This window comes from Schistocerca serialis, chromosome 1 (assembly GCF_023864345.2).
Source record: "Schistocerca serialis cubense isolate TAMUIC-IGC-003099 chromosome 1, iqSchSeri2.2, whole genome shotgun sequence".
In the NCBI taxonomy this organism is placed as follows: domain Eukaryota; kingdom Metazoa; phylum Arthropoda; class Insecta; order Orthoptera; family Acrididae; genus Schistocerca; species Schistocerca serialis.
Window position 1 is genome coordinate 199350843 of NC_064638.1, and position 14580 is coordinate 199365422.

The window sequence follows — 14580 nt, forward strand, 5'->3', positions numbered from 1 at the left end:
ATGCACCCTAAGTACTTGAAACCGTCCACCTGTTCTAACTTTGTTCATCCTATTTGGCACTCAATCCGTTTATATCTCTTTCTCACTGACATTACTTTCGTTTTGGAGATGCAAATCTTCATACCATAGTCCTTACAGTTCTGATCTAGCTCTGAAATATTACTTTGCAAACTTTCAATCGAATCTGCCATCACAACTACGTCATCCGCATATGCGAGACGACTTATTTTGTGTTCGCATATCTTAATCTCACCCAGCCAGTCTATTGTTTTCAACATATGATCCATAAATAATATGAACAATAGTGAGACAGGTTGCAGCCTTGTCTTACCCCTGAAACTACTCTGAACCATGAACTCAATTTACCGTCAACTCTAACTGCTGCCTGACTATCCATGTACAGACCTTTAATTTCTTGCAAAAGTTTGCCTCCTATTCCATAATCTCGTAGAACAGAGAATAACTTCCTCCTAGGAACCCGGTAATATGCCTTTTCTAGATCTATAAAGCATAGATACAATTCCCTGTTCCACTCATAACACTTCTCCATCATTTGCCATAAGCTAAAGATCTGGTCCTGACAACCTCTAAGAGGCCTAAACCCACACTGATGTTCATCCAGTTGGTCCTCAACTAACACTCGCACTTTCCTTTCAACAATACCTGAGAAGATTTTACGCACAACGCTGATTAAAGAGATACCTCTGTAGTTGTTACAATCTTTTCTGTTTCCATGTTTAAAGATCGGTGTGATTACTGCTTTTTTCCAGTCTGATGTAACCTGTCCCGACTCCCAGGCCATTTCAATTATCCTGTGTAGCCATTTAAGACCTGACATTCCACTGTATTTGATGAGTTCCGACTTAATTTCATCCACCCCAGCCGCTTTATTGCACTGCAATCTATTGACCATTTTCTCCACTTCCTCAAATGTGGTCCTATTTCCATCATAATTCCTATCCCATTGTACATCGAAATCTGAAACATTACTGATCGTATTTTCACTTACATTGAGCAACTCTTCAAAATATTCCCTCCATCTGCCCAAGGCATCCACAGGATTCACCAGCAGTTTTCGTGACCTGTCCAAAATACTTGTCATTTCCTTCTTACCTCCCTTTCGAAGACTGCTAATTACACTCCAGAATGGTTTTCCAGCAGCTTGACCCAAAGTCTCCAACCTGTTTCCAAAGTCTTCCCAAGATTTCTTCTTGGATGCTGCAATTATTTGTTTGGCTTTGTTTCTTTCTTCAACATAACTTTCTCTGTCTAACTGAGTTCCAGTATGTAGCCATTTTTGATACGCCTTCTTTTTCCTTTTACAAGCGGCCTTGACTGTGTCATTCCACCAAGCTGTTTGCTTTATCCTACCTTTACACACTACTGTTCCAAGACATTCGTTAGCCACTTCTATTACTGCGACCCTTCCAATGACTGTAATTGACTACATTCAACTAACTGGTACCTTTCTGAGATCACTGTTATGTACTTGTGCCTGATTTCCTTATCCTGAAGTTTCTCCACTCTTATCCTCCTACATATGGACCTGACCTCCTGCACTTTCGGCCTCACAATACCAATTTCACTACAGATTAAATAATGATCAGCGTCATCAAAGAATCCCCTGAATACACGTGTGTCCCTCACAGCCTTCCTGAATTCCTGATCTGTTATTATATGGTCAATGACAGATCTGGTTCCCCTGCCTTCCCAAGTATACCGGTGAATGTTCTTCTGTTTAAAAAAGGAGTTTGTGATTACTAAGCCCATACTGGCACACATATCCAAGAGTTGTTTCCCGTTCCTGTTGGCCTCCATATCCTCTCCAAATTTACCCATAACCTTTTCATACCCGTCTGTTCGATTTCCAATCCTGGCATTAAAATCACCCATGAGCAGAACACTGTCCTTGTCCTTTACTCTAACAACTACATCACTGAGTGCATCATAAAAACTATCCATCTTATCTTGATCTGTCCCTTCACAATGCGAATATACTGATACAATCCTAATTTTCTTGCTAGAAACTGTCAAATCTATCCACATCAGTCGTTCGTTTACATACCTTATTGCAACTACGCTAGGTTCCATTTCTTTCCCATTGTGCTATTCCTGCTTTGACTCCTGACAGGTAGACCTTGTATTCTCCCACTCCCTCTTCTTTCTCACCCCTTACCCGAATGTCACTAACAGCTAAAACGTCCAGCCCCATCTTACTTGCAACCTCTGCCAGCTCTACCTTCTTCCCAGAGTAGCCCCCATTGATATTAATAGCTCCCCATCTCATTACCATTTGTTTGCCAAGTCGTATCTTAGGAGTCCCTGGTTTCTCAGTTAGAGGTGGGACTCCGTCACCTCCAAGGGTCCGAGTTATTTTGCTCTGATTGTTGCCAGCATCATATTTAAAATACCAGGGAAGCAGGTTGCTAGCCTTACTTGCCCCGAGTCCCATTGAGTTTTATCCCTAACGGTTGAGGGACTAACCGGTGGATTTGGTAGTCTTTGCCGTATGAGCACAAAGGTGACCACGACTCAGAATATGTCCGAGATGCCCAGCCTTATTCCAAAGTAACTGGTATCCCAACTGTCGGGACCACTTACTTGGCCACTCATACGTTGCCCGTGGTTCATGAACTAGGACATGACAACAGGAACCCACACCCTGAACCACTTCTGTTTATCTAGTCCAATTCCTTTTTCCGCCCACATTATGTAACAGGTGTTGCAAAATGTTCTCGCTGATTTGCCTTAATGGCTGTCTTGATTTTTGTGTCCTAGACAGCCCAGTATAGTGTTATAGTGCACATGATTTCGACCAGCTAGCTGTTAGTTGTAACTGGGGGTTTTGTACAGGCGTGATATTTGTATTGGTGTAGATTGTGTTATCTGGGGTACTCGGGCATAATCGGCCAACTAATCACAGGGTCCTCCTCTCGACTGAGAGTATTTGGTAGGTGTTTGTCTTATTCCAGGTGCGCACTGGCTCCCCTCGTGCTTGAACTTTCTTCCCGCTCCGGATATAATGTACTTTGTGTGTGTATACCAAGACATCGATTCATATATGATCGGTCCTTGATATTGTGCATCGTCTATTATGGTGACATTTTCGTCGAAAAACGTGATTTTAGTGTTTTCGCATTTTTCTTACTGCCTCTCACCTCCAAATATATACAAGGGAGAAGATTATCGGCTCCCAATGCACACCATACTCTGGCTGCAACAATTCAGACGGCACGTCATTAGAAACCGACAGAATGTCTATAGTCTATATGAAGTTAAGAAGTAAATTTGAAAAGCAATTGTTCTCATTTTGTGATAACCACTCAAACGAAAATATGTAAAGAGCGACTAAAAAGTTTAAGTTTGAGGGCGTACTGCAGCGTAGAGGAGACTGGGACAAGTCGACGAACGGGGCAACGTGATTGATCACGTAGTTTGTGTTTATTCTACTAGATTACATCACATCACGAATACTCCAGAATGAGATTTTCACTCTGCGGCGTAGTGTGTCAGATTAAAACTGTGTGCCGGACCGAGACTCGAACTCGGGACCTTTGCCTTTCTCGGGCAAGTGCTCTAACAATTGAACTATTTAAGAACGACTCACGCCCCGTCCTCACAGCTTTACTTCTGCCATTACCGCGTCTCCCACTTTCCAAACTTTACAGAAGCTCTCCTGCAAACCTTGCAGAACTAGCACTCGTGAAAGAAGACAACTGGCAGCCATCGAAGCCACCGGACGAAGCAACGGCCCTGACACCAGACGCAGGATGAAAATGAAGCAGGCTACAATTGTCTGTGGTGGGGTGCAACAGATTCGCAGCTGACACCACTCTAGAGTGCACCTGCTGACTCGCGTCACAAAGTATGTAGCCAGAAAAGTCGATAATGCATTGATGCAGGTCGAGGCAAGCATGGACTACTTCATCTCGGTCTTTAATGTATGCACAAAGCACTCAACCTGCGAATTACAAGTCGGGTGAAACAGCGCGGCCCATAGATGCTGGAATCCACTGCAGCTGCAAAAATCTTCAAATTCCCATGACAGAAATTGCCTACCATTATCCGACGTGAGGGTCCTAGGAAATCGCGCATAGGCAAACACAACTGTGCGCCTGTTGGCAGTTGATGATGTGAATTACAGCATCGCTACAAATGGCAAATTCGACAATGCATCGTCCACCAAGGAGCACATGCTGCCGTAAAATTGACCCACGCAATCAACAAGCAGCTTGTCCCAGTTGTGTTCCATTACTAACAAAAGAGAGAACTGGCATGGCAGAGCAGCTTGAATCTGTGCAAAAGCCCTACAAGCCAGTACCAGGTATTCGAGGTCACAGTCCATAGACGTGATATAGGGTCAATGCCTTCATCCAAGTCATACCCCAGCGAGATGCTTGCAACAACTGCAGGATGTGTGGATGCAATGCCAGGGGAAGAACCACTCGACAGCATTGCTCTCTGTGGCGAGCATAAGGACCCCTGGACAACGTTGAGTCGAGTATGTAGGAGAAAAAACGTACACCACGCTGGATCTGCACCTGAAGGGAGACGCTACAGTCAACCCATTTGGACCACTGAAACGATTTTCCAGAAAAGCGTGCCAGTAGCCACCTGCGAGTAGTTCAGTTGCACATTGGGTAACGTCTTTAATGCATAAGCAATGGGCTGTTCGTTGCCATCCAGATTCCGATGGGGCAGGGCAGCACCAATGCCATACTGGTATTCATCACAAGTCACAGTCAAAGATTTACGTCGTGAAAAGGAAGCCAGTCAAGGAGCAGAGCACAAACTCTGCCCGAGAGACTGAGAAGCCCATTGGCAATCGGTAGACCAGCCCGACTTAGCGCCCTTCTGGTGAAGTTGGTTAACAGGCTGGCAGACGTTTGCAACCTGTAGAATGAACTGATCATAATAAATCTTACCCAAAAAAGATTGAAGCTCCTTCAGATTCTTTGGTGCTGGTAGTTTGATAACGAACTTGTTGTGGTAGCTATGAGGAAAAGACTATCTTTACTAAGAAGATGAAAGATGAACTAAAAAAAAATTCATCTTCTGGGGGGAAAAGGGTACTTTTCCATCTTGCAACGAATGACATTCTCCAGCAGTCGCTGGAAAAAAAGACTGAAGGTCTAATAAATGCTCCTCCAAAGTAGGGACAATGACCCAGATATCATGAAGGTAATCGTTCGTAAATTCCCGACTCAGATGAAGTTCCAAAAGGCAATCTTTTATACTGGTTAATTTCAAAAAGGCTGCGAGGAACAGGAAAGTCCGAGAAACTGCATCCAGCAGAAACTGCAGGTAACCATCACCCAAGTTGGATGTGGGGAAAATATTGCCTCCCAACAGATTCACCAACAATTTTTGTCTACCACAGACTGGAATACGAATCCACATGTTGCACATTGATCGTCTTTTCAAAATTGCTCTAAAGGCACTTGTCTCCTTCAGGTTTCTGAATTACCACCAAGAGAGGATGGCCCACTGATTCGACAAAACAGGAGAAACAATACTCTGACGCTGCCAAATATGCAACTCAGAATAACGCCGAAGACCTGAAAATCACTGCGGGAAGACGAGCCACAGCACAATTCTGTTGTACTGGCCCTATCAATGGCGGCAACACGCTGTGACTCAGGCGAAGTTGCCTGAGGCATCCTGCAGGCCACTGTGGGCTTTTGACCATTCACGTGTTACTGCATCACCTGCCAATTATCAGAAAGGACGTCCTGAAACTCGTCTGTGCGCTCATTCAATTCTGTAATTTGGGCAATGTTGGCTAAGGATGGGTCTGACAAGGTCAACACCCTAGTCTAAACCTCGGGATCACGAGCTAACCGGACAATTGCGTCTCGAATTAACGAGTCTGCATAAGAGATAGCTCATGATACTCAAAACGACACTTCCGTGACAGGCTTTGCAAATCGGTGAACGAGGCTAAGACTGCCTTGGACACTTGTGTTGCTGGTTAAAATGCAGCCGCACCGCTACCACCTGGATCAGATGGCCAAAATATAAAGCTCATCAAAGGGCTCAGTGGACGGCTTCAAACTTTGAATAACTTCATATATACCAGCGCTGGTGGGTAACAACAACAAGGTAGCCTTATCAACCGGATCGACGATGCGCTTTACCTGTTGCAAGAACTAGCGCAGGTAATTTTCCCACTTTTCTGTCGACTCATCGAAACTGGCAAACGGTATTGGAGGAACACGATAAACAAATACCCCGCGGATGGGTGGTCCCCCGCCACTGCGGCAACGTCGTGAAGGAAGTCCGCATTCTGAGTTACCGCCACTTCCACCTGCTTCTGTTGTTGCTGCTGCTCTTTCTCTAGGCGCAACTGTTCCAGCCTGCATTACAGAAATGCCAGGTCCAATGGTTGGTAAAAGTGAATATTATGGAAATGGGGAGACAAAAAGAAGGAAAAATAGGGGCGTCACGCGCGTAAGAACGTCCTCCGTCGCCACTTCATTGTGTGCAGAGGGCGCGACGACGCCGCTACTCGACACTGTTGACACGGAAGCTTCACAGGCCGGCGGTCTCGGTAACAACCAGGGAACAGAGCCCCGAGAGTGGAACGAACTCGTCGTACGAATTGAACTATGGGGACTGGAGCGACAATAATACTCAGCATACGGCTGGAGCGGAAAGCTAACGAAATCTCTCGGCACGAAGCTCTAGTCTAAGTACCTAGCGGTTTAACTCCGAAGGAGCACTGGCTTGCTACGCTATTGTCGCTCGCAAGTAAACACTTCCGTCAGCTGGCCTGCCAATATGGTGCAATGCATGCGCCCTCCATGCCAGGTGTCTGAACTCCGCTGTTCTACCCACCGCAGTCCATCTGACTCCATCGGGACGTCCGCTGGTGGCGGTACTAAACAAGAAGGAAATAGTTTCTAGTCACAAGCACACGATCACATATTTCTGTAGTATTGGCTGTCCGTCTTCCAGTGTTTACAATGAAGGAATCAGGAGAATTATACCGGGAGAAGCGACGTTCCATACAATGACACCGACGAAGAATTCATTCACATTCGACTGAAAATTGCTGGACGTAAATGACTGAACACTTGTAAAGTACCACACTGACTTCCTGTTTGTGTAAGATCCTGTTTACCCGTAGATGAAGTGGATTTTTAGTTGTACGTGAACTGCGCCCTGGCGCATGTTCTCGGCTGGCTCGCTAAACCCGACGCCGCCGCCCATTCACTGTGCTGGCAGCCGATCGGCTGAACTACATGTCTGGCGTGGTGTTTCAGACTCGAGCATGTACGCCCACTACGTCTTCAAGGCCTTCGATGTCAACAGCAACGGTGCCATCAGTTTTAGGGTGAGTCCAGCATGACTGCACATGATAATACAAACCATTTCAACTTTGTAGTCAGAGACAAGTAGACAGAGAGAAGCTTGGCTGGCTGTAGAAAACTCACGAACACTGCCGCGGAAAAATGCATTAGATACCAACGCTGTCTTTGTGTACTTATTTTAACATAATAATACCCTGGTGTACAAAACTTAATGAAAAAAAGTAACTTTCGCACGTTGCGTCACTGCAAACTAACACAGCTCGATGAATCCTGGGCCATAAAAGTATACGGAATGTGGTAGGCAATAATTAGTCTGAAGTCATCGCGATTTACGGTGGTGCCTTGGACATTCCAGAAAGCGAAACATGGTTCTTAATTCTTGATCACCGTGGATAGCGATGTATACCCCTCAAGCTGCCACAAGGTTGGTAAGGATTTCTCGTCGTAGGGCGTTCCATTCCTGCCCCAGCGCAGGTAAATCTGAGCGTTCTGCAATAGACCTCCCCAACGCGTCCCACACGTCCTCTATGGGATTTAAGAGAGCGGAACGAGCGCGCTAGTCCATTTCTCGCCTATTCTCTCGTTCCAAGACCACCCCCACCTTCGCAGTTCGATGCGACGTCTGAACGCTCATGAAATATTATACTTGCTCACACCAAAAAACCTGGATCACCAAAACGACCATGTTCGACATACATCCTTGGTGCATTCAGTGTTCCCATCTGTCGCCATATGAGATATGTTGGGCAGACGTATTTCAGCACATCCACATCCACTAACTGCGATCCAGCAGTTGACAAATACTCTGTTCTAGAAATGGTACACCCGGCCTCTAGACTTACTAACCACTCTTGTGGACAACGTGGGAGAATGTTTCCGAGCATGTAATGCCGTCCGCGGTGATCTCACAGTCCATTAAGAACCATTTCCCACCTTTTATGATCAGAAATCGCAGTAACTCCAGTTTAATTCATTTCTGTTGGTTTCATTGCGTATTTCTTTCATATACTTTCTGTACTATACTGCAGCAGTCCTTCGTATGTATGTTCCATGTTTCATCGAGCTATGTTAGTTTGCGGTTTGTGAAAGTTACTTTTGTCCTTAACTTTTGCACACTGTTTTCTTTTAGGCATTCTTATATAGGCGCATGTTTACTTACATATTCTTTTCACTCGTTGGTTGCAGTTATCTCGCTGACAGCTTTGCTGGCTTTCGCTTCGGTTTACTTGAAAACTCTTGACAGATGCAGCGCAGAAGCTTGACTTTTGAAGAACATAATCAATGAATTCCAAAGAATAATTACATGTGCTCTGGGAATATTAGAGCTACGGCTTAGTTGCTCTGTTTAGTTTATGTTGTCTGCGGTCGGGAATTCGCACGCACTCCTAATATGAAATGATGTTTGGGGACCATCCAAACCAATCTAAATCATACTCTTTTATAAATAAATGTAATAATATATAATTAATACTTACAGTACTACTCAGATATAGAGAATATATATGTGACTACCTTCAACTCGTTTGCTATGGTCGTGGAAGGTGTATTCAAGGACTTCGACCAGTGCAGCAGGTGGGTCAAAATCGATAGGCAGTCCCTGCAGTACCCGCAATTTTCTGAAAACGTCGTCCTTACGTGTGAAAACCTGAGGAACTGTAACTAGTCCCTTCAGCATTTGGTTTGGCGTTTGATACGGGGGAAAGTAAAGTTCTGACTTCAAACGCCAGACAAGCTAAAATTAACAATGATGCTACTAAGGTTCTTCTGCACATCAGACGTTAGGCATTTACCTGTTGCGATACGAATCTTTTCTTTGGTCTCGCTTGACATCTTCTCTCTTTAGATTTGTACATTATGATTTTGAGACGTAATCTTTGGGCACTCAGCTACTCTTCGATCATTCCATTTTCTCCAGTTTTTATGGCTTGTGTTTCCCAATTTATATATATTCCTTTCACTTTCATGTCATCACCTGTAATTCTGTCTGATCTACTACGTCCTTTTGTAGCTCTGAGAAAATTAATTTTTGCTGCTTGAATTCTGCTTACTTGTAGTTTATATGTCACCCTTGACTAACTTTGATTCAGTAGAATAAGAAGTACGTCTTACACAACTTCAACAACTTCAGTTGCGGCTACCTGCTATTTTTTTTTTCGAGACATCTGTTTTCTAGCCCCACACACATTTGAGAATTTTGGTAGCTCTTCCTCTGTATCTTTATTATATTCACACATAATACGACATCTTACATGTTCAAAACATTTTAACTTGTTTCAATAGTTCATAATCAACAACAGTTTTTAATATTTTTTTAGATATTTTCCCTTAAAAGCCATTTTTTTCCCGTAGATACAACTTCTTTTTCATTTTCCGTGGTACAAATAAATTCCCGTTGGTAGGGCGCCATCTTTTCTACCCAAAGGCGCGGCATTAAGAGAGAGAATAGAATATTGTCTCCACCTATTGATAATCCAGATAAATGTTAAAAACTAACTTCTTTGTTTGTCAAAAGAGCCTGCATCAATTTATCATTCATGCCGATAGTATCTTACTTGTCACAGTAATGAATAACCTCATTTTTTTCGTTATTCTCCGCAGATGTTCTGTATTAACTGAAACGCCTGCTAAACCCGCTGGGCAAAACAGGTAATAGGATTGTGGAAAGAGCCAAGGGTTGAGGTCAGTTTTTGCTTCTAATTGTCATTTATTGTAATTTAACAACCTTTACAACCAAAACGGCACGTAGCCGAATCTTTACCGAATGCAAATCTTTCACGGCTGAAGGCCTACAACAAGAAATCTTTACAAGATAAAAATCCAATTAAGATAGCAATAAAATAATTTAAAGAAGCAACATACGCGAGGTGCATTACCAATCGCTGAAGGCGACAATTAAGTTTCAAAATTTTAAAACATATTACCATAATCTTTAAAGGCAGAAGGCCGCGGTGTCCAAGCTTGAAAGACAAATTTAAAAATTAATTTTGCAAACTTTTAAGGAAACAAACCAATAAACATAAGCCTAAAATTTAAAATAGCTGACAGCAGATAATTAAACACCAGTGGCACGCAGAAGCCCCCAGAGAGGTCGGTCTGGCTTCGTTCACTTAGGCGGGACAGATGGTGAGCCTAACTACATTTGATCCGTCGGAATCCAACCAGGGGACAACCACGGACCGACCGACAAAACGACTTGCTTCCCATCAATCAGTACACGAGAACTCAAACCGGCGATGTTACAAACGTGATAATTCACAATGGAGTATGTATTAGCTGTCAAAATTACACACCATGTTGAACAGCGACAACAGGTGAGGAAAGGACGCTGCCTGAAATTACGTCAGTGCCCCGGGCAGGTAACCAGAACACTGACGGCCACAAGACAGAAAATTCCACTGGTGCACTCAAATCGTAGTCGACCAAAATAATTAATTGCACCACATGGCGGGTAAATCTCAGCAGTAGAAGCACTCTGTGCTGCTCACCGCAAAACCTCCCCAACATCAAACCACCGAAGCGAACCCCCACCAAATGAACAGATGTGGCTTGGGTAGTTGAAACCACTACTCAACTTTGACGTCCTGGGTGGGTGAACCACGAAGCTCGTAGCTATCGGACAGCTCCACACACGCTCTGACACTGCGCAGGGGCTGCCAGTGGCCCAAACCGACTGCACCGCTCGGAGATAACTTCCCTCGTCCGCAACAACCGACCGACTCACTCCAAACCCCCTTGCCGGAAACTATAGGCACCAAACCAAAGAGGGTACACCTCGCGAATATCAATACACATTACTGCTGTCACACTTAGAAGGAAGAAGAACCACAACGCAACCGCGACAAGGGCGGGAAACCAAACACAGATAGACAGCGAAGGTCACGAAAACGTATACTTGGGAGAGAGCACGACTCATTAACATTACCAAAGCATTTATAAAACCTGAAAATGCCGAGTCGATTTCTATGCTAAATTCGTTTTTCAGTTACTTGTATTTGTTTCAACGCAAATACTGCGTCTGCCGTAGATCATACCTTTTTACAAACCATCTGTCCTTCACATCAGAAAAACTTGTATTTGCTCTTCAAACTACCGTTCAAAATCTTAGTATACAATTTGTATGCAGTGACCGGCAGGCTGATTATTATATAATTTTCAAAGTTATTCTTATCTCCCTTTTTGGACAATGAGATTACTCAAAGCTACTGGGATTGTCTCCAAGTATGAAGACCACCAAAAGGTGAAGATTTCGATAAATAATAGATTTGAGTTAAACAGCATTCAGAGAACCTCAGTTCATGTCGATCAACAAAGATGTCTCAATGAACCTGAAAACGAAAGTGTACAACATGAGTGTCATACTGGTAACAACATACAGTCATTAAACGTGAGCTCTGACATACGCAATTAGCCACAGCGTTCAGAAAGGGCAATGGAGAAGAGGACATCGGGCGTCATCCTCAAGGTCAAGGTGAAGAACGAGACCACTAGTAGACAAACACAGGTAACTCACTTCGTAGAGAAATTTGCAAGGCTGATGGGCCAATAGACTTGCCCTGTAGCGAGGCAAGACCCCTACTAATGCAGTAGTAGGATGGTTCACTGAAGTCCTTGGGGGTAAAAGAGAAATACTGGAGGACACCGGAAGAGACGATTCGATGACCCTAACAAGACAGCTGAAACGAGGTGGTACCTGGTGCCACAGAACTGACTGAAGAGGAAGAATATGGAAGACACTTTCAGCAGTGAACGCATAATGGCTGAAGAAGATGAAGACGCTTCAGTCATTTCTCTTTTTGTTTTCTATCTCTATTACACAGACCCATAGAAAGAGAGTTTTAAGAAAGAGGGATACATTTCATTCCAAATGCAGGTTTACAGCAGCACCATCAGCAATGGATAACTTTCAGGCGGTATAAGATGCCCACTGGTTTACATGTTAACTGAAAGAAATGCATTAAAAGTTTTTCCTTGCATTACCAGAAAATCTCATTCTAAAGTAGAGTGTTTCGTAACTACATACAACCGAGCGCTGATGATTACTTGTTGCGACTAATATGTTTCTGTCAGTGGTTTGCTGTATAAATACTGTATCCTTCTTCCATCATTATAGCCCAGCGAAAGACTTCATTTAACCGATTTTGTTTTCCTTACACATTCTCTAACGTTCCTTCAGTTGTTCACTTTTTTGTTTTCTCTTTTATGCTGTCCATTTTGTTTCCTATCTTTTTGGACCAATTTTATCTTGAGACTTTCCCGCCACACCACTGTATATTGTCTCTATCTTGTTTATTTCGTCATTATTTTGCTTATTATACCAATTTTTCTAATTATTAAGCCATTTTGGTTTACCTTTCAATTTTTCAGAATGCTTCATAATTTTTCTTATCAGTCTACCACAGCTCATTCTGTGCATATTTCTGTAGAGCATTAGCCTTCTTTTCCTAACATCATCTATAATTTTTGCTACATGATTGTGTATTTTTGTTTTATTTCTTAATATGATAGTGTACATCTGTATAACACAGAAGTACACAGTCAGCATTTCTCCTGTTAAAATATATGTGAAAAAAATGCTAAATCGTGATCACAGATTTTCTTTATTGATTACCAGGTTCGGCTCACTGACTGACAATTCTCAGATCAGCCTAAAATATTGTTCAATGTGTAACACTCATTACAGGTCGTCCTATTCTTAGCACTAAGTCACCCTAAAATGAAAAATCGTAGTTGGATGTATAAATTTGCAACGTTAATCACCATTCAAATATTGTTACAGTGCTCATATTGCCACACATGTGTGCAATAGATCGAGAGCAACGACAGTCGCATTGCTCATGAGTGGATGTTCACAAGACAGTACTTCCAATATTCATAATAGGAAGAAAGAAATGTCTGTGTGACGACTGTGAGCCAACACACATGTGTGGCAACATTGAGACTATAACAATATGTGATTAGTAATTAACGTAGCCAGTTTACATAACCAACTATGATTTATCATTTTAAGGCGACTTAGCTTAAGAATACGGCGATATGTAATGATTGTCACACACTGAACATCATTTTAGATTGATCTAAAGATGCCTCGTCAGTGACCCGAAACCAATAGTCAGTAAAGAAAATTGAGAGCTTGACGTAGACTTTTTTATTAACAGATCGCGTGTCTCCACATTGACAATGTCAAAGAATAACATTTCTTCTGCTGTTGTATTTCGTGATATCTTCATCACAACCTCTCTTTCACTTCGCCTGATTTGTGCGTTTCCTGTTATTGATCCTCAAATTGTTGTCTGTAATGCCCATACGGATTGTGGCTGAATTACAATCCTGTGATAACAAATTTTTGCATTCCTAAAGAATCATTTTTTAAACATCTTTTGTTATGTGACATGCGAAGTCTATCATTCGTATTCTTTCTCTGGTAGCTTCTTTTCTCCTCCATTAGATTGTATAATATCTCTTAGATATTTAATTTGTTTATTCTTCTGATACTTCCACATTTAGTGCTTAATGTAACGAATTATGAATTATCTGCAAGAACAATACGTTTTGAGAGTATTCCTTTTCCTGCAAGCTTCTATTTCACTTCTGATGTTAGTGTCTGATAATTTCTTGTGCCATTCTCTCTTCGTTTCTTTTCTACCACACGGACAACGAAATTCGAGATAGTTCATCACCTTGTCAAACTCCTCTATTATTGCAAAACAGTGTGACATTGCACCCATGAATTTTGCGTTACATTTAGAATTTGGTGGTGTTTCTTTTAAGAGATCCTATCTTTCTCTTCTATTTCGCATCTTCCTGTGTTTTGAATAAAATACCCATGTCTGTGCAGTCATATGGCCTTTTCAAATCCTTCGATATATAGCAACATTTTTAGCTCATTTCGTTGTTTCTTATAATGTTAGTGACAAATTATTGGTTCTGTACAGACTCTATCTCTCCTAATCCATGCGTGTTGTGCTCCTAATTCTACATCCAGTACTTCGTCGTGAGAAGTGCTGCAGGAAATATTTAGTGTGCTGCAGGTAATAAGTATACACCCCAGTAGTTGTCGACATCTGTTTCTCAACCTTCTTTGTCTTTTAATTGGGTTAATGTTGATTTGGTGCCTCTCTTCTTCCTAGTTTTTTTCCATCAGCTTAGCTAGTTCCAGTTGCGTTTCTGACTCACTGTACCTAAAAATTTCTTTTGTTATATCAGCTTCAATTGGTGCTTTAAAATTTTGCGTAGAATTCACAGTTTGTATCATTTCTTGTTCATTTTG

The 14580-nt window shown here is 42.5% G+C and overlaps 1 protein-coding gene across 1 annotated transcript in view; it reads left to right on the plus strand.

The window, feature by feature from the left end:
* LOC126465294 (calsenilin) overlaps positions 1-14580 on the plus strand; it is a 203681-nt gene that overhangs the window by 57290 nt on the left and 131811 nt on the right. Inside the window, exon 2 of the mRNA XM_050096295.1 lies at positions 7266-7336. Within this exon, the coding sequence (XP_049952252.1) occupies positions 7274-7336 (63 nt within the window). The 5' untranslated portion in view covers positions 7266-7273. The remainder of the gene's footprint in view (positions 1-7265; positions 7337-14580) is intronic.